Source organism: Vulpes vulpes, chromosome 2, assembly GCF_048418805.1.
Source record: "Vulpes vulpes isolate BD-2025 chromosome 2, VulVul3, whole genome shotgun sequence".
Taxonomy (NCBI): domain Eukaryota; kingdom Metazoa; phylum Chordata; class Mammalia; order Carnivora; family Canidae; genus Vulpes; species Vulpes vulpes.
Window position 1 is genome coordinate 4,839,545 of NC_132781.1, and position 19,566 is coordinate 4,859,110.

Consider the following 19,566-nt stretch of genomic DNA (forward strand, 5'->3'; position numbering starts at 1 on the left):
CTCCAGATTTGTGCAGCCGAGAAACTCTGAAACCTCTCTCCTCAGTTTCCTGTTGGAGGGTTTCCGAGGTAAGGAGCAGGACGTTAGCATCCATCATCCTGCATCAGCAACCTGTTGCTGAGGCTAAGTTCTGGGCGAGTGTGGCCAAGAGGTGGCGGCTCCCTTCTTCTGTTCAGCCCCTGTTCATGGAATGGAGATTCTATGCTGATGTCACGTTGAATGTGGTCGTCCCTGCCCTGGCTCATAAGGTGATGGTTTCACACCAGGAGAGGCAAGGTGCCTCCCATCCTTCACATGCTCAACTCCTAAACCTACCTGGTGCAGCAGGTAACTACAGAGGCATCACTCAGAGAGAAGCACACCGTTGTCCCCACCCTGGCTCCAGAGCCCTGGCTCAGAGATTTGGCAGGGGGACAGAAGGCTATAAAATGCATAGGTCCGTGGGGCGACTGGGTGGCTGCCTTAGGCTCATGTCATGATCTCAGGGTCCTGGGATCGGGCTCTCTTTCTGCCAGTACTCAATCTCTCCCCACCTCTCAAATAAATAAATAAATAAATAAATAAATAAATAAATAAAATAAAACATGTAGGTCCTAATCTCGAAGGAATTTACTTTATTTGCAAAGGGGGTAGAGAACTTCAAGCCTAACGGTGCTCTCAAAAACAGTGGAGGTTGTGATGAAAGGGAATTGGGAAAAGATGGGTAGATTTGATGAAGACAGAGGTTCAAGTGTAAGCCAGCTAGTTTGCAGGGGAGAACCAGAGAAGGAAACAGCTGGTTGGAGCCCTCCTGAGTAGGAACACTAAGTTCAGGAGTTAATACTTCAAATGAGCTAAGCGGGAGTCTACAGAGCAATTTCTGCCCCAGGGCATTATTGTAAACCACAGACCAATCAGATGGCAATTAATGGAGCTTAACATCTGGATACGGTCAGGGAAAGAGGTGTAGACAGCCCAGCCAACCCAGGGTGACATACTCCAAACCACACTTCCCTACAGGGCAACATCAAAGGATCAAAGGTTTAACATTTGGGGGCTGGGTGGAATGAAAGTGAGGGGGGAGTGGAGGGAGTTGGGGCTGGAGGGAGCTTCCCTAAAATAAGTCAGTCAGTCATTAAACAAACAAATCACAAGGCTGAGATGGGGAGTGGGGGTCCAGTACCCAGAGTTGCTACAATATATTATCTAAAATGTTCAATTTCCAACAAAAACATATGAGACAAGCAGAGAAGCAGGAAAGCAGGATTCTGCTCTCACACTGGAAGAAGGGGGCAGCAGGAACTCCCTGGTGACAGTGGCCAGATGTTGGATTTAACAAAGACCTAAGAGTAACCATGAGGACACTGTCAAATTCCAATTCAGAGGCCAAGGTAGCAGGATTAGAATGGAAGATGCCTGCTCCATCGGGGATGATGAAGGCCCCTGGTGGCGTCAAAGGGGACAGTTTTAGGGGTGCAGTAGGTAACCACAGAGGCATCATGGACTCAGAGCAGGAGGGTGGCTGGAGCCAACCAAGGACTGGGAAATGGCAGGTGTAGAGAGCGCAGATGAAGCCAAAGGTGTAGTGGCCTCCATCTACTCTGGAAGGAGACACTCCCAGCTGCTCTCAGCCAGGCCAGGGCCGGGGCAGCAGGAGGAGGGGCCACTGAACAGGCAGATCTCAGAGTGTGAATCCAGGTTGGGGTTTTGCTGGCCAGAAAGCCAGGAACACAGGGAAACCTGTGTTATGATGAGAGAGAAGCTCATAGGTCATAATCTTTCCTGCCTAGACAGAGAAGAAAGCTTCGGGGCTGACGTGCTGGGAGGCACGGAGGGGCAGAGAGGTGGAGGCTGTGTAAGGTCATTGATGAGGAATGAGAACAGCAGGTGGCCAGATGGGAGGCCTTGGTCTAAGCGGGGCATTAAAGGCATAGGAGGTGGACTGGAGTCATTAACACAGGCGGTGGGAAGCCAGCTCCCACCAGGAGGAGCAATCCCACATGCACACCTCGTAAGGCTGGAGTCCAGACAGGTGGAGGCTGGAGGGTGGTGGGAGCCGAGTATGTAGGTTTAAAAATGAAAAGTTGGAGAAACAATAGTTGGCATTGAATGCCACTTTTTATTTATTTATTTTTAAGATTTCATTTATTTATTCATGAGAGACACAGAGAGGCAGAGACATAGGCAGAGGGAGAAGCAGGCTCCCTGCGAGGAGCCCGCTGTGGGACTCGATCTCAGGACCCCAGGATCACAACCTGAGCCAAAGTCAGACGCTCAACCACTGAGCCACCCAGGTGTCCCTTGAATGGCACTTTAGATCAGATGGACCTAACAGATACATACAGAACATTCCATCCAAAGCCAGTGGAATACACATTCTTTTCAAGTACACATTGAACATTCTCCAGGATAGATTACACATCAGGCCACAACACAAGTCTCAGTAAATTTGAAAAGATTGAAAAAAAGAAGAAGAAATGAATAGTGATTCCCCTTTTCTCCATGGAGAGAGGCATTTAGTAGAGAGCAAGCAAGGGCGGGCGTGGGATTCGCAGGCTCAGAGAGGGTCCAATGTTTTATTAGCCACTGAAGAAAGGGGAGAAGGTGCTATCAAGGGCTACGTAATATCTACAGGGATTTCGATGACTAAAAACCACAAAGATTGGGACGCCTGAGTGGCTCAGTCGTTGGGCACCTGCCTTTGGTTCAGGGCTCGATGCTGGGGGGTCTACGATTGAGTCATGCTTCCGGCTCCCCGCAGGGAGCCTGCTCCTCCCTCTGTCTGTGTCTCCTATGAATAAATAAATAAAATATTAAACAAACAAACCACAAAGACTGAAATGAAAGACTTGAAACCATGGATTCTGTGCAGTGCCCGTCAAGAGGGTAGAGGCAAGGTGCAGCTCGCTCTGCCGTGGGTCTTGGAGTGAAGGGAGGAACCAACCCTTTCCCCGGGGCCCTCCTGTGACCCCCAGTTGGTCCCAGGGGGTTCAGGTAGGAGACTGGAGCCTGAATGACCCAGTCCTGCCCACAGGCGCAGGCCCCAGCTTCTCAGGATCCTTTGCAGTGGCCGGTACCTGTTGCTGCACCCAGACTTGCTGGCACACCTGAAGAGCAGGTGAAGGCAGGACGTTCCTGGAAGGGACAGTCCCTCTCTCATCCTTGAAGCTCCTGACCGCTGGGCGCTGAGCTGCTTCACAGGCTTTGGAGTCTAAGACCCTGTCCGGGGCCTCCTGAAATAGACGGTCCCACCTGGGGCTCACTTGGGCGCAGGGCTCTGCTTCAAGGGCCCGGGGCCGGAGCTGCCCTTCCAGGGGTGCCCTTCCTGGTGACGCCAGAGGCCCTGCCCGGCGGTTCAGGTGGCCTCCCCGCCGCTGAGAGCTCCAGGCTGGCCTGGGTTTGTAAACGGGTCGCAAGGCGATTGGGGGCCCTGGCGGCCCAGCACGGCCACCAAAGGAGGGGAGCGACGGTCTCAGCTCCCCACACCCGTCCCAACCCGGCGGCGGCCCTACCTCCCCCGCGCCCTGCCCCCCCCACCTCCACCTCCACCTCCACCCAGGGTGGCTCCTCCACCCGCTCCGCCCCGCCCCGCCTCAGCCCGCCTGGAGAACCCGCCCCTCGGCTCCCCCGAACTTCTGCAAGGACCCGAGGTGCCAGGGCCAGGCCGACAGGTCCCGGGTCCTCCCGAGGGCACCGACCCCGCCCCCCGCCCCCTCCCCGCACCCCGGACCGCGCGCCTGCCCTTGGCCGCCGCGGGGCGCCCGACCCAAGCCCCCGCCCCCCGTGCCCGCCGCCCCGGCGCCCCGAGCAGAGGGACCCGCCCCCGCGGCCCCCGAGGGTGCGGCGAGCCCGGACGGGGAGGCGCCGCGGGGGCCGGCGGGGCAGGGCGGCGGCTCCCGGAGTCGGGCCCTGCGCACCGGGCCTCTCCCCTCCGCCCGGGACGGCGGGGCCGGGGCCGCATGGGGCGCCCGCGCGGCCCGCTCCTGTGGCTGCTGCCGCTGCTCGCGGCTGCCTGCTCGGGGATCCTCGTCGCCCTGTACTGCTCGGCAGCGAGGCCGTACCCGGGGCCCCGGGCCGGAGCCAGGTAGGGGCTGCGGCGCGGTCGGCGGACAGGGGGCCCCGGGGACGCGCCGGGCACGCGCGGGGCGCCCAGCCCGGGCCCTCGGCCCGCCCGTCGCGGGCGGGGACCCGGGGCCGCGGCCCTTTGTCCCGGGAGCTGCCGCCGGGGGCGTCCTGCCGGCCTCCGCCGGGTCCGGGAGGGGCCGCGCCCCGACCCTCCGGGCCCGGCTGCGTCGTCTGCGTGGGATCGGACGGCCCCGCCGGGGTGGGGACCCCTCGCGCTCTGACGTCACAGTTCTCTGACTCTACTTTTGGGGGAAGGGGGCGCCCACGGCTCCCGGTTCCAATTTTGCGGGGATTCTCAGCCCGGCCGCGTCTGCGCCCTCCCCGCGCCCCGCTCCGGCCCACGCGCCGTGGGCTCTGCGGTCGAGTCTGGTGAGCGCCGTCGGGCCGCGATCCGGCGAAGCGACGGGCTCCCCGCGCCCCGGGGACGGGAGCAGCCCCGCCTCCCTCCCCCCTCCCGGCCCCGCCCCCTCCCGCTCGCCCGACGCACCTTGCCTGGTTTGCGCCCGGGCCGGGGTGAACCTACGAGCCTGAGCCTGCGTTGCAGGCGATGGTGCCCGCGACGGAAGCAGCTTCACCAGGGTCTGGTCTAGCGCCAGAGAGGCGGACCCAGCGGTGCGACCGGGGCGGCGGCAGCCACCCCACACCGCCCCCCCCAAGGCTCGCCCACCCGCCTCTGGACCGGGCTTTGCCTCCAGAGCGCTTTCCCCTCTGCGCGCTGCTCCCCAAACCTTGCCCCGGGCGTCCTGGGGTGAAAGCAGAGTTAGTTGTCTGTTCTCAGGGAACGTGGTCAAAAGATACCTAAAGCTGCAAAACAATAGGAAACACAGGCAACTCATTTTGAGCCCAGCCCCTCTAGAACAAAGGGTGCTCTAGCCGCTGGTCCCTGGAGTTACATCATCTCCCCATACTCAAAAATTGCCTAAGGCAGGGGCTGAGAGGTTGCCGGTGTTAAGAAAGAGAATCCTTTGTGAGTTTTAGGTCCAGGTGTTTTGAAACATATTTAAACATCCTTTGAAAGTACCTAATAAGCTTTAAATACGGGGTTGTTGGACATCCATTATGCTCAACAATGTGTTTAAAGTTCTTTCATCTTTGAAAAAGCGAGTAGAGCCCAAGAACGAGTAGAGCCCAAGAACTTGTCCGTTTTCTTGTCCCCCTGCTGTTTGCCAAGGTGGCTAAACCCCCCAGGGGCAAGCCCTGTGGGCCCTGCTGTTGGACGTAGGTATATGGTGCCTGGAGAGGCTGAGTGGGAGGTGGGATGGTCTAGGGAAGGGGGTGCAGGCTGTGTGACCTCCCCACAGGGGGCGGAAACCGGATGGCCTGGCCACCTGGAGAGTCCTAGAAGGGGTGGGGGCAGCATTGGGACCCTGTCTTACCTCACCTGAGGGCTCTCACTGCAGGTTAGAGAGTGGAAATGCAGCCCAGGATTTAACTCAAGGCATATATGTGTACATATATATAAAGGTGGGGGAGGGGGCAGGAGAGACAGATTAGTAAGATAGATAATATGGGCTGCCAGTTACCTGCCCCTGTCCGTTGTCAACTTATTTTGTTTTTTAAATTTTTTTTTTAATTTATTATTTATGATAGTCACAGAGAGAGAGAGAGAGAGAGGCAGAGACATAGGCAGAGGGAGAAGCAGGCTCCATGCACCAGGAGCCCAACGTGGGATTCGATCCCGGGTCTCCAGGATCGCGCCCTGGGCCAAAGGCAGGCGCCGAACCGCTGCGCCACCCAGGGATCCCATTATTTTGTGAAAGATATTACATCTGAGGGTCACCTGGGTGGCTCAGTCAGTTAAGCGGCTGCCTTTGGCTAGGGTCATGATCTCAGCCCCTTGTCACATCAGGCTCCCTGCTCAGTGGGGAGTCTCCTCCCTTTGTAATCTCTCTCACTCTCTCTAAAATAAATAAATAAAATCTTTTTTTTTTTTTTTTTTTTTAAGATTTATCTATTCGTCATGAGAGACATAGAGAGGCAGAGGGAGAAGCAGGCAGGCTCCCTGCAGGAGCCCGATGCAGGACTCCATCCTGGGACTCCAGGATCACCCCCTGAACCAAAGGCAGACGCTCAACCGCTGAGCCACCCAGGCATCCCAAATAAAATCTTTAAAAAAGAAAAAAAAAAGAAAAGAAAAAGAAAGGACATCTGAGAGCCCAGAATTCCTAAGAATACAATCCAAATCCAGTAGATTTTGTTTTATGAGAAATGCACTGCAGTGGTACTTCCTTACCTGCAGTTTGGCTTTCCCAGGTTTCAGTTACCTTCCCCCACCCCCGTACACCGCCCCCCCCCCCCCGCCCCCGCCATGAAGCCAGGTCTGGCCAAGACTCCTCTCCATCTCATCACCATCTCATTTTGTCATCTTCCACTGTCTCAAGCAGGGGGATATTTACAGAGTAAGACATTCACAGAGACCACACTCTCATTACATTATTATGATTGTCCTGTTTTATTATTAATTATTGCTGTTAATCTCTTCCAGTGCCTAATTTATAAATCAAACTTTGTCATACGTATGTCTATAGAGGAAAAACAGAGCGTGTACAGGGTGCGGCACTATTCACAGTTTCAGGCATCCACTGGGGGCCTTGGAGCTTACCCCAAGGATAGGAAAGGACTACCGTACAGTCCTTCTTTCTCCGAAGGCTGGTAAAATTTTTGGGAGGGCCACAGGTGGGCCGGCCCCCTTCCCCGCCCCATCCAGGCTCTCTAGGCAGGTGTGTTTAGAAGCCCTTGGATTCCTAAGAAGAAGGGCTGGGAGAAATCACTGACCACTGAGGGGTGCTCTGAAGATGAGCAGACCTCCGTGAGGCTGGGGTGTTCGGGGCAGCAAAACAGAATGGGGTGGGGGTTCTCCAGCCCCTCCTCTGCAGCTCTGTCCCTCGGATCTCCAAGCTGCCCAGGCCCGCAGCTATAGCATCTGCTTCTCAAGCTCACACTAGAATCATCTGGGGAGGAGGCCTAGACCAGTCAGATCAGAACTGCAGGGGCGGGGCCCTGAGCAGGGGTGTTTTTCAACAGCTCCCTGGCGGTTCTCATGGCAGGAGGCTGAGTACTGGGGTCCCAGTTCCTCTTCAAAGGGGGTCTTGTGCAGAGGAGAAGAACTACAGGATGGGGGGACCTGCCATCAGAGGGGGAAAGGACCATCCCTGCTCTTTCCCGTCTGTCCCTCGAGGGCTCTATGGGAACCTGAAGTGAGGCAGGTCGCAAGCTCTCTGGTGGCCCAGCTGGTTCCGCATGTCAGAAGCAAGCAACAAGAGGCCTTTGTTTCCTTGCAAACCGCCAGCCCCAACGGTTCCCAAAGCCTGCCCACCTGCTTCCTTGTGGCTGTCAGGGAGAAGGCAGGAGTCTGGGGAAAACCTGACACCCTTTAGAATAAGCAAAGGCCTCCTCCATGCCTTCTATTTTGTTCGCTCTCATCCCTGATGCAGGGCTTGCCTGGGAGGTGGGAGTAGGGGTGGAGCAGTATCATCGGCCCCTCCCGACTGACCCTCCAGAAGGGACACAGTCCTAGAGTCCTTTCCCTGCTTCCTTTAGATAAGGAGAGCTAGCATTTAGAGGACACTTTTTTAAAAGATTGATTGATTGATTGATTGATGAGAGACAGAGAGAGAGGCAGAGACACAGTCAGAGGGAGAAGCAGGCTCTCCATAAGGAGCCCGATGTGGGACTTGATCCTGAATCCTGGGATCACGCCCTGAGCCAAAGGCAGACGCTCAACCCCTGAGCCACCCAGGCGTCCCAGGAGGACGCTTTTTGTATGAGATAATAGTCTCTGAACCCTCCCAACAATTGGATATGTGATGTGATTAACAATAATTATTAATCACTTGATTATATCCGCTGTCCAGATGTAGACACCAAGGCTCTGAGAAGTCACTTCCCTAGATCCCAGGGTACAAACCTAGGGTGTGAGGCTTCAGACTCACTTATGCAGGAGGAGGCCGCTGGTGAGGAGCCGGGAGCGAGTGGCAGGACAGCCCACCCCACGGAGAAAGGGGACCTCGCCCTGTGGGACCTACCGCCTGCCTCTGGGGCCTTGGCAGGGAGCTCCCTCAGATGGTGGCTGGCGCCTGGCAAGCTTTCCTAGTGTATGTTTTCATCCTTGAACCAGATCTCACCGTTCTGTAAACTCTACATTTCTGCCGCTTGCCATGGGATTTCTTGATTTCTGGGTTTATAGAGCTGAGCAGAACATAATAATGTGATGATATTTTTTTTTCCTATAGAGACAGACATGGGTAAAACTCAGAGCCCCCCCCCCAAAAAAAATCAGAGCCCAGTAAGATCAAAGGAATGACATCTTTGACCCTGACAGGCTTTGTCAGGCCCTGGAGCTGAGTCGGAAGTCTCTGGGGGACAGCTCAGACCCCTGCTTTACTTCTACTTCTCCCCCAGGAACACCACATCGTCTCGGGGATTCTTTGGACACAAGGCATCAAATGCTGGAATGAGAAAGGTACAACGGTCAACTCTTCTGGCAGTTTCAAGCATCTTCAAGTTAGCGGGGAGGAGAGGAGAAAGATGAACATGTTCTCATGTTCTCATTCTCATGAGACTGCTGGGTGGAAACTCTCTGAAACCCCTAAACATGAAATGGTGAGCTGAGCAGCCAGCCAGACCTGGCCACCAGGGTTCCTTGTACCCCAGTAGCAGAGAAGAGGTGTAGCCAGGAGAAAAGTTCTTGGGAAGTCTTGTAAGTTATCCTTAAAAGGCCTGTGAATTTGACATTCTATTCAAAATGTCTTTTTTTTTTTTTAAGATTTTATTTTTAAGTATTACACCCGCCATAGGGCTTGAACTCATGACCCCAAGGTCAAGAGTCACATACTCTACAGACTGAAACCCTCAAAATGCCTTCTTACTATAAAAGTCACACATTTAAACTACTCTCCATGGAGTAAACAAGCAAACTGCAAAGATGCTCCATGCTTGCCCAGGGGGTTGAGAACCTTCTAGGCCCTGCTCCATAACAAACAGTGCTGCCTCAAGCACGCCACACGTAAGTCACATGGCAACCCTGTCGTGTAGCTTTTATAGATGACCGCAGCGAGGCACGGAGAGGTCAGGTACCTGGTGCAGGGCCACTCTGCGACAAGAGGTGGCATTGGCATTTGAGCCTCTGGTTGGACCCCAGAGTGTGGCTCTCTCTGAACCACAGGGGAACGCTCTGTGTGCTGCCACTGAGCAGGATCGTGATTGGTGTTCTGGTTTGATTCGGGTTTAAGAGTTGTGTTCAGTGCCCAAGAGACCAACCCAGGACTTGTTAGCTGAGGCCTTGGGGGAAAAGATTTCACTGCATGTAAAATGTAGTGACAGCTGAGCTGTTCAGAGACACAGCGAGTAGCCCTGGGCAGGTGAGGAGGGTTGTCTTGAGAACAGAGGCAGGGAGGACATGGGCCTGCAGGCCAAAGAGAAGCCTCAAGCATCTCATGGGTGCTTATGAGTCATCTTCAAGTTTCCTAAAGCCCTGTGTGCACCTTGAGCTGCTTGATGCAAACTGACATATCCCCACTGGGTTAAAAAAAAAAAAAAAAAAAAGATTTGAGGTGGCTTTTGGATACACATAACAAGGCAAAAATATACAATAGAATCAAATGAAAAAATAACCGAAGGAGAAATAAAGGTAGGAGAGTAAGGTAAGTACATGAAAAGTGTGCCACAAGATGTAAGGGATAGGCCATAGATCTGGCTCTGAGCTTCCTAGTGGCCACAGTGAAGAAGGAAATTTGCCATTGTGTCCAAGAGATAATAGCAGGCCAACTGCCCAAGTGAAGCACAACCTTTCCCGATACAAAGACCGGAAGAGTTTTTTCCTGGCACCTCTTAAAGGCGGCCCTGGAAAACACCCCAAAGATGAACTGAATAGCAGTGAGATTGGTAATCAGCTCTGCTACAATGCTTGCTTTGAAAATGTGAATTTGTTCCAGGGAGATTGGTATCTTAGGAAACAATTTGAGCATAACACAAACTTTGTGTTTGCTTTCGAGTGACTGTCATTGAGAACAATAGGGGTTTTTTTAAATAATATTTTTTAAAGATTTTTTTGAGAGAGAGAGAGTGAGAGACAGCATGAGCAGGGGAGGGGCAGAGGGAGAAGCAGACTCCCTGCTGAGAGGTGGGACTTGATCCCAGGACCCCAAGATCATGACCTGAGCCAAAGGCAGACGCTTAGCCGACTGAGCCACCCAGGCGCCCTGAGAACACTAAGGTTAAATGCAGAAAACCACACCCGACCGAAGGGGGCCACAGAGGAGTACACAAAACGCACACGCATGCGCCCTTCAGATGCGCACTTCACTGTGTTATAACCCTCTTTCCACTACTTCACAATAACTCACGAGCTGCCACCCTTCTGATGCCACACGCGAATGTTGAGTCTTTTCCGAGGTCAAGGGCCATGTGTGTGTGTAGACCTTCACCGTGGGCTGCATGAAACCGTGCTTCCATCTCTGTGAGGCCCCTCTTTTGTTTTGGGCATCACTGACAAAGCTTTTTGAGTGTTGTGCTGCTCATCCCATTTTCCCAAAAGCCCCGTGGTTTTGCAGAGTGTGATGATCCATAGGTAATGTCATAGCAGAGATGACCATGTGGCTCTCTCCTGCGTTGTCCTTTGATCAAACCAGAGAGCCCCGGGCAGTGGGAAGGGTAGCCCCAGCCAGCCCCAGCCCAAGGCTGTGCGGGAGTCTGACATTGGGGTTGCAAGGCCGATGGGGTTGGAGCCTGTTCAGGGACCCCCCCTCGAGGCCCTTGCATGCACAGGCCCTGTGTTGATTCCTAGAGCTTCTGAAGCAAATTACCGCAAACTGGAGTGTTGAAAATACAAGAAACCAATTTTATCCCAGTTCTGGACTCCAGAAATCCAAAATCAAGGGATTGGCTGGGCCACCTTCCAGAGCTTTCTAGGGAAGAATCCTTCCTTGCCTCTCCCAGTTTCTGGAAGCTCCTTGGCTTATGGGCACTCCACTCCAGTCTCTGTGTCTGTCCTTACATGGCTTTATAAGGACACTGGTTAGGGTCCACCTGAAACCAGTATGACGTCATCCTAATGAATTACATCTGCAGAGACCCTATTCCCAAATGAGGTCACATTCTGAGGTTCTGGGCAGACAGAGGTGGTGGGGGACACTCTTCAACCCAGGACAGGTACCACCGAGGAGAAAATTATCGAAATCTTCCCAGCAGCCCGTCCCCCACAAATCTTATGGAGAGGACTGCCAGAGCTAGGGTTTGGATCCAGGCTGATAGATTCTAAAGCCCAGGCTGGAATTCCCCACCAAAGGCCAGATGGGTCTTACCCATTTTGTGGAAAAAAGCCCCCAAATTTCCCTAAATGTGAAGTGAAGGAGCGAGAGGCCAGAGCCATCAGGCCCTGCATAGCTGGCATCCAGGAGAGAAAGGCCTGGGCGAGGTACATCCAAAAAGCTCTGCCCCCACCACACTGCTGTGCCACAGGCCAGCTCAGCTGGCAGGTCTGGGGGATCCCAAGTTTGGAGGGAAGGGAAGCTCCCCTCCAGCCACAGCCCCCATAGTGGAGCTCAGTACTCTTATCTCTTGCCCCACAGAACCCGCACTGCCGACGCCCACTTGACCTGGCCATCCAGAGGCACCCCCACTTCCGTGCCCTGTTCGATCTCTCCACTCCAGTGCTGCTATCCGGGGGCCTCTTCACTCAGGAGCTCTGGGACAGCCTGAGCCAGCACAAAGCCCCCTACGGCTGGCAGGGCCTGTCCTACCAAGGTAACCTGCAGCGGCTGCTTCTTGCCCAGGCCTCTGGCCCCAAGAGAATCCCTTCCTGTTGCTTTTAGCCTTGATGTAGGCCCTGCCCTCACAGCATCTTTTGGGGATACCCCCCACTCCCAGGCCCATTTCCTTCCTGGAAGGTCTCAGGGCTTGACCCCCTGGGCTGTGTGACTCCCGCCACACCTACCGGCCCCTGCAAGCACCGTGGGGTCAGGGAGACGGGCTTGGGTGCACCCGGCAGCCACTCACCTGGGGCTGCTGTCCAGAGGTGGCCGACAACAGGAGCTGTGGGGCCTCAGACAGCCCACCCATGGTCCCTGCGGTGGGACCCCCCAACCCTCACGTGCCTCGGATTAGTTTCTTGTGGAACATAGAGGACTCGGTATTCGAATTCTTGGGGTGACTGAGGGTAGAGCCAGACCTCTCCCCCTGCCCTCCAGGCCTCGGAGGGGGGTGTCAGGCCCGTGGCAGGTGGCATGCCAGAAACAGCCTTGGGACAGCCCCGGCCCACGCAACAGCCTTCCCCATGGCTCCCCGCCTTGTCTGGCACCCACAGCCATCAACTCCACCCTGAGCCTCCTGAACAGCTCCGAGAGCTCCCAGCTGTTCGCCACCTCCAAGAAGCTGCTTTCAAGCTGCATTCGGTGCGCGGTGGTGGGCAACGGGGGCATTCTGAACGGATCCCGCCAGGGTCTGAACATCGACGCCCATGACTACGTGTTCAGGTATGGGCGCAGGGCGGGGCGGGGGGAGAGCCAGGCCCCCAGCTGCTCCGGGGAGCGGGCCGCAGGGTGACGGGCACCTGCCTGGGCCGCGGCCCCGTGTGCAGACAGACCCTGAAGACGGAGCGAGGGGGCCGCATGCCTGCCAGGAGGGGGCCCCCCAGGCCCGATGTCCCCTGAGGTCCGGAGGAGTGGGGACTGGCTGGATGGGGACAGGTGGGCGGAACCCCGGGGATGGGCTACACACGCAGCAGGGCTTCTATCTGGACCAGACTCAACGGCGCGGTGATCAAAGGCTTCGAGAAGGATGTGGGCAACAAGACCTCCTTTTACGGTTTCACTGTGAACACGATGAAAAACTCTCTCATCTCCTACTGGAACTTTGGCTTCACCTCCGTGCCGCAAGGACCGGTGAGGCTCCTGATGGGATGGCACTGTCATGGGCGGTCAGGGCCACTGTTCCCAGAGGCCCCCCTCCACGGGCGGACCGCGGCCCCCGCCCAGGAGATGGAGAGGCTGGGATCCTGGGTGCATGTGAGGAGGGGCGCCCCGGAGTTCCGGGCGGCACAGGACCCCTCTGGAGTAGAGCGTGGGTGGCTGGTGCTCACTGAGCCCATGGGGTGCCGGGCCCTTTACAGGATGCCACGTCCGCCCCGTTTTAGGAGGAGACTAAGCAAGGCAGCGGCAGGGCCAGGACCAGGGCTCAAAGGACTCCCACCCCAGAGCTCACGCTGCACCGGGTGGGGGGAAGGGTGTTTACTGGTGCCTCCTCCTCTTCCCAGCGGTGGACGTGGTCAGCACAGCTGCCCATTTCCAGACGGCAGCGTGTCTGTGCAAGGCCACCCCGCAGCTAAGATCATCAAAGTCCAGCCCCTCTGACCACACCAGCCCTAGGGCTGCCTCCCCTTCCCTGAGCTGCCTTCCAGAACGACGACGTGTGCCTTCCTGATCCCACAGCAGCCCGTGAGGGAGGCTGAGGTTCAGAGGCGCAGAGCGGTGCCCAGCTCTCCGGGGAGCAGGAGCCAGAATTTGAGGCCGCCTCCTGCCTCCGGCTTCTTTCAGCCACACCCAGTTACCAGAACACTGCTCCTCCTTCGGGAGCGGTCTGGGTGCCACAGGAAGAGGGGAGATCCCGGGATGAGGGCTCTGTGGTGCTTGATAGGACCGGGCTGAGTTTCTAGAAGCTTCCTCCTCTGAGCAGGAAATTCAGGAGTGTCCCAGCCACAGCAGGACCCGTCCTAGCTCACGTAGAACCACGCAGTAGGGTTGCTTTCTGGCCACACTACCTGTAGGAGTCATCCGTGCGTTAACAAAGGACCCCAGACTTAGCTTCAAACAACAAACATTTCTCATCTTGCAGTTTCAGTGGGTCAGGAATTCGGGAACGGCTTAGCAGGGCGGTTGTGGCTCAGGATCTGGGGTGTTTGCCGGATCAACAGGGACTCCGGGCACTTGAACGCCTGACGGAGGCCGGAGTCCAGGTGGCTCCTCTCTGAGCTACTGGAGTGTCCGCAGGTCCTGGCAGCTCACTTCACCCAGCGGGGGGGGGGGGGGGGGGGGGGGGGAGTCCCAGGGGGGCAAGGACGCCGCACTGCCTTTTATGGCCTGGTCCCCAAGGTCTCGCACCATCACTTCCACTTCTATTCAGTAGTCACTCGAGGGCATGGCAAGTAAGCCTCGCCTCCTGAGGAGTACCAAGAGATTCGTGACCACGTATTGAGACCCCCACGGGCTGAGGGTGGGGATTACAGGCAGAAATTCTCCCATTGGGGTGGGTGGCAGGACCGGGTGGAGGGCTGGGCAGGAGCCGGACGTGGTCGTGTTGGGGGACGGGAGGGACACTGGCTCAGTGTCTCTCTTGCCCCCACAGGACCTGCGCTACATCTTCATCCCCTCGGACATCCGCGACTATGTGATGCTGAGATCGGCCATTCTGGGCGTGCCTGTCCCCGAGGGCCCTGATAAAGGCGACAGGTGAGCAGCCGGGCAGGTGTGGGGTGTGGTAGTGCTGGGCCCACTGTCGGGCAGGGAAAGTGGGTGAGGACAGCAAGAAAATCCCCCACAAAGAGAGTGTTGGGGAATTATGCTCTTTTTCTTTTCCTGCCCCTAGAAAAGCCCAGGTAACCGTCCTGGTCCCCAGGAACCCGCCCAATGAGGTGGGTGGCCTCGCAGGGCCACTTTTCTGAATGAAGCAGGCAGCCTGGCTCCTCGGCTTCGGGCTGCTGTCCCTCTAAGCAGCGCAGTCCCCCAGCCGGCAGCGCGGCCCGGGCTGTCCACTCCCGGCTGTGGGGGCCTGCGGAGCGCACTGTGTCTGGAAGCTAAGTGGGGGGCCGGTATCCATGCGGCTCATCCCGGCGGGCACCCTCCCGGGACTGTGCCCACAAAGTGGGAGAGCAGGTGACAGGTGCACAGTGTCCTACAAGGAGAGAGAACAAAGGACACTTTCTCCCCCACCCTCCTGGGCAGTAGGCCGGTGTCCAGCTCTTTTGAACCATGTCCTGGCCTCGGCCAAACCTCCTCCCCGTGGCACAGAGACAATTTCTTGTCCCAAAGTCGAGTCCTTTAGAAATCCACGCCACCTCTGCAGCCACGAAGACCAGCCGTCCTATCTCAGTGCTCCCGGGACCTGCCACCCACCCGCCCCCCCCCCCCCCCACGGCAGATTCTGAGGGCCTGAGGGGTTAAGCCCTCAGAGGCCAGGCCGGGGACTCTGGCCTGGCTGCACCCCACCCCCGCCTGGTGACTAGCCAACAATCGCCCGTGATGATGCTGCAGCTGGTCATGAGGGTGGGCATTGTGACCCGGGCGGGACTGGGCTCTTGGGGGGGGCCGGCTCAGAGACATCGATCGGGTGGTCGTAAGCCTCCCCAACACCAATGAGCTCCCCCTCCCATACCCCCAATCCGTCCCCCACCCAGTCCCCCTCCCAGTCCCGGTCCAATAACATCCTCCCGTCCAACCAGCAGCCCTACTCCAGCTCTGGTGGCTTGGCCTCATCTCCGTCCGCCACCCGGGGGTCCTCCCGGCCCCCCTCTCATGCTCCCACCCCGACTGCCTCGCAGCCCTCTTCCCGGGCTTCATCCCTGGCCCCCAGCCCCCACGTCCAACATGTACCTCGGGGGGCTTCCCAAACCCCTACTCCACCCACCTCCAAATCTCCTTCCCAATCTGCCTTGAAATCCCTCTCGAGAAACTCCTCCCAGACTCCTCCGGTGCCCCTCTCCAGGTCCCCTTCCCACAGCCCCGCCACCTCGGCCTCCTACATCGGGCCCGTCCGGGGCATCCCCTCCTACATCGCGCCCTATGTGCCCCGCTTCCTGAAGGAGCCCCCCTTCTTCCAGCCCCCCACCGCACCCCTGCCCCAGAACCAGTGCTTCCCCTGCCCCTTCCCCTGCCCGGCCCGGGAGCCGCCTGTCCCCGACTCCCTCTACTTCCCCCTGCTCCCCCCCCCTCCCCACCACCCCCGGGTCAACTGCTCCTACCCCACCCCGCCCGCCCTCTTCACGCCCCCCTCCTCGCTCACCTACACCCCGCCCACCGAGGTCCTGGTGGGCGGGAAGCCGCACGTGGTGCCCACCGTGCTGCCCGCCACCTTCTACACGCCCTTCTCCCGCTACTACGCCCAGCCCCGGCCCTACCGCCCGCACCGCCGCAGGCCCGCCTTACCCCTCACTTCGCTCCCCAACCTGCCCTACGACACCCCGGGCCGCTCTGTCCACTTCTTTCGTGGGTCCTAGGCCTCAGACCTATTTCGGACCAGAAGCCTCTGCCAGGAAATTCAAGCTACTACATCCGGACTTCATCAGCTACCTGAGGGAGAGGTAGGTGTGCAAGGGGGGGGTTGGGTGCACGAAAGCTCCCCTCCTTCCCCCCTGCACACCAACCCCCCCCACCGCTGCGGGCCCCTTATGGTCCTATGCTGTAACCTGTGGTGAGAGCGAGTCTGTGTAGAGGCCCGGACACAGGCCGCCCAAGGCGACCTCATCTCACCCCTCCTTTCCTCCCTCAGTCCCTCACCCCTACATGTGTGGCGGGGGTGGGGGGAGGGCAGTGTCCCTTGCCCCTCCCTGGGGACATCCTGGTGGTCACCAGGTAAGTACCAGCAGCAAGCAGAGACAGGGATAGGGATGCTGTTGAGCATCATACAATGACCCAGAACGCCCCCACCACAAAGAACGAGCGGGCCCCGAACGTCAACTGTGCCATGGCTGAGAGGCCCTGCTGCGGCCCCGAGGCTGGCATCCCCAGAGAGCAGGTGAGGGGTGGCGAGCCGATCTGGGGAGGCAAACGGGTGTCCGGCACTCACAGCCCCATTCAAGAGAGGTAGAAAGGCTGGCAGGGGCGAGGCGGTGTGTCTGGCGAAGCTTACATGTGACTCCCGGGCCAAGGTCAGGCCTTGGCCACCCGTACAGCGGCCTCACTTTTGGATTTTGAGAGTGTGTGGGCACACTTCTCTCACCAGCGACTCCCGGTCGCAGGGAGGTTCCGTGCCCCTTATGTCCCTCGTAAGGGATTCCTGCTTGGCTAAAGATTGGGGATGGAGAGAAATATGGTCTCAGGCTAAATACATGGGCCACCTGTCCCCTACCCAGGCTGGTTACTGAGCCAGGGGTGAAGGCAGGTGTTGCAGAAAGGAAAGGGGAGCCAGGCTGGGTTCAGGCGTGTAGAGGGGGAAAGAGGGAAGGATCGTTCCTCTGGTTCTTCTGCACGGGCCTGCTCCTCTTTCTCACCCCACTCTGTTACTCAGACTTTTTGCATTTGCTTCATTTAGTTTCTTTCTTCCTGAATGGGGAATGGCCTGCACTAGAAGAGCCAGGAAGTTCTAAAGGGTTTCCCAGCCAATCTGAATTGGTAGCCAGACGGTATAAGGGCACAACCATCGAGTGAGACCTACACCTCTTTCTTGAGTTTTGATGCCACTTTTCGTCTCCAGGTTTTTGAAATCAAAGTTGATTAACACAAATTTTGGAGACCTATATATGCCTAGTACTGGGGCTCTCATGCTGCTGACGGCTTTGCACACCTGTGACCAGGTAAGAGGCCTTCCCTCTCAGGGGCCCGCAGCAGCAGAGGACTGGTGTGGGTGGAACCTAACCTGATCTGTGACAACCCCTACAAGAGGCCTGGGTCACGCTTGGACCTGGGACTCGGCCTCTACCCTGTGGGGGAGTGCCACTCCTGAACTGCTTCCACACGGGCTTTCCAGGGGCCTTCCCGGGACAGGTGTGGGGCCAGTCTTGCTTGCCTCCAGCAGCCACCTGCCTGGGCACCTCTGTCCTCCACCCCTAGGGTATTTAAGGCGCATTTTATTAAATTGTTCTTGTGAAAGGGAATCTCAGCATAAGTGGTTAAGGACATCCTTTTAGGAGTAAATTCTGGAACTGAGCTGGGCAACAGGTTTAGCCTTCCACATACAACCTTTGAAATCACTGCATAAGAATGTTCCTGGTATGGTGCTGCCCACATGATCCCAGCAGAGGTTAAGAAGCAGTTTTTTTCTTTTCTTTTTCTTTTTAAGATTTTACTTATGTATTCATGAGAGACACAGAGAGAGAGGCAGAGACATAGGCAGAGGGAGAAGCAGGCTCCCTGCAGGGAGCCTGATGTGGGATTCGATCCCAGGACCCTGGGATCATGCCCTGAGCTGAAGGCAGATGCTCAGAGCCACCCAGGTGGCCCAAAGCAGCCGTCTCTTGACCGTGCTCCTGGTAGAATGAGCCACAAGTAGCCATAGGCTTTTGCCTCCAACTCAAGCTTAATAATGGAGAGCATGGCTTTGATCAGGAATTGGAGAGCTGAGTTTAAAACCCAGCCTGGCCGTCACTAGCTCGTGACTGAGGACCTGCTCGGTTACCTCTCTGAGCATTTCCCCATTTTACAAATGGGGATAACACCACAGATTATGTTGAGGCTGAGAGAATGTATTCAAGAGCCCAGTGCCCGCTGTTAGGGTGAGCTCCATCTACTGCTTATCTGTATCTTTGACACAGCATCTAAAGAAGGCCGGGGGACCGTGCCGTCCCCGGTTCTTGTCACTTCACACATCTGTTCTCACATAGCTCAGTAAATGCCAATTCTTGACTATCCTTGTCCAGGTTAGTGCCTATGGATTCATCACAAGCAACTACTGGAAATTTTCTGACCACTATTTCGAGCGAGTTAAGAAGCCACTGATATTCTATGTCAACCACGACCTGTCCCTGGAAGCCTCCCTGTGGAGGGACCTGCACAAGGCCGGCATCCTTCAACTGTACCAGCGCTGACCCTGAAGTACCCACACCCTCTGTTCTCTCAGAGCCACGGCCCCTCATGTGGCCAAAGCTGCATCTGGTCTTTTTAGCCTCCGAAAAAGGCTCCAGCCCTCCTCCACCCACCCCTTCTTCTCTAGAGAACATTAGGAGGTGGATTTGTGACCGTCATTGCAGCCTGTTCGTTGTGAGACACCCCACCTTATTCTTGGTTTCTCTGAGAAAACTCCCCGCTGGGTTGGAGACAGACCTCCCAACCTTGATGAAGACAAAAGACTGCTCTGCTGGACGTTTCAAAACTGAAGGTAACACAAGATGACACTGTGACCCTCGCCAGCAAAGGCCAGACATTCTTCAAAGGGAAATCTCAAAGCCAGCAGTTGGTACTGAAGCTTAGGACGTTGGTAGAGTGACTGAAGGCATCTCCGCTGACCAGGGTCAAGCAGCAGTACAGGCAAACACACTCCCCAGCCAGACCCTCCCATGAGCATGGCCAGCTCACAGCACCTCCAGAGCGATTTCACTCTAAAACACACCTGAACAACCTGAGGACATGACCACCTTCCTTCTGCCCCATGATAGTGGGAGTGCAAAAGGCAGATTGTAATTTGAACTAGGTACTCGCATAAATGATGGGATGACCATTGTGTCTTTTTTTGCGTGTTGGGGGCTCCGGGGGTAGTAGGCAGGGGAGGTATACCACGGAGTGTTTAGCCTGCACATCACTCAGAAAATTCAAGCCCCAT

At 56.6% G+C, this 19,566-nt stretch overlaps 1 protein-coding gene and 1 long non-coding RNA gene across 3 annotated transcripts; one reads left to right on the forward strand and one right to left on the reverse strand.

Annotated features, from left to right (window-relative positions):
- Window positions 1-928: 928 nt before the first annotated feature.
- LOC140597679 (uncharacterized) lies at window positions 929-4,906 on the reverse strand. Its single transcript, XR_011999501.1, has 3 exons — window positions 4,592-4,906; window positions 3,057-3,212; window positions 929-2,770 (listed from the first exon to the last, which is right to left on the reverse strand). It is a non-coding gene; the product is annotated as an uncharacterized lncRNA (long non-coding RNA).
- Window positions 3,798-19,464, forward strand: ST6GALNAC2 (ST6 N-acetylgalactosaminide alpha-2,6-sialyltransferase 2). 2 transcript variants are annotated; one of them, XM_072746546.1, is made up of 9 exons: window positions 3,798-4,063; window positions 8,506-8,566; window positions 11,673-11,847; window positions 12,407-12,575; window positions 12,845-12,983; window positions 14,443-14,546; window positions 16,199-16,393; window positions 17,506-17,605; window positions 18,668-19,464. In XM_072746546.1, the coding sequence occupies exons 1-9, from the start codon at window positions 3,939-3,941 to the stop codon at window positions 18,833-18,835; spliced, it is 1,236 nt and encodes a 411-aa protein (XP_072602647.1). In that variant the 5' UTR covers window positions 3,798-3,938; the 3' UTR covers window positions 18,836-19,464. The 2 variants fall into 2 exon arrangements, with proteins under 2 accessions (XP_072602647.1, XP_072602648.1); XM_072746547.1 differs by having other exon boundaries at window positions 16,310-16,393.
- Window positions 19,465-19,566: the final 102 nt, after the last annotated feature.

Coding starts and splice junctions, on each gene's coding strand:
- ST6GALNAC2 (XM_072746546.1), top strand. CDS start 3,939: ATGGGGCGCCCGCGCGGCCCGCTCCTGTGGCTGCTGCCGCTGCTCGCG. Junction 12,576..12,844: donor GCCCATGACTACGTGTTCAG/GTATGGGCGCAG, acceptor TATCTGGACCAG/ACTCAACGGCGCGGTGATCA. Junction 16,394..17,505: donor ATCAGCTACCTGAGGGAGAG/GTAGGTGTGCAA, acceptor TTTCGTCTCCAG/GTTTTTGAAATCAAAGTTGA.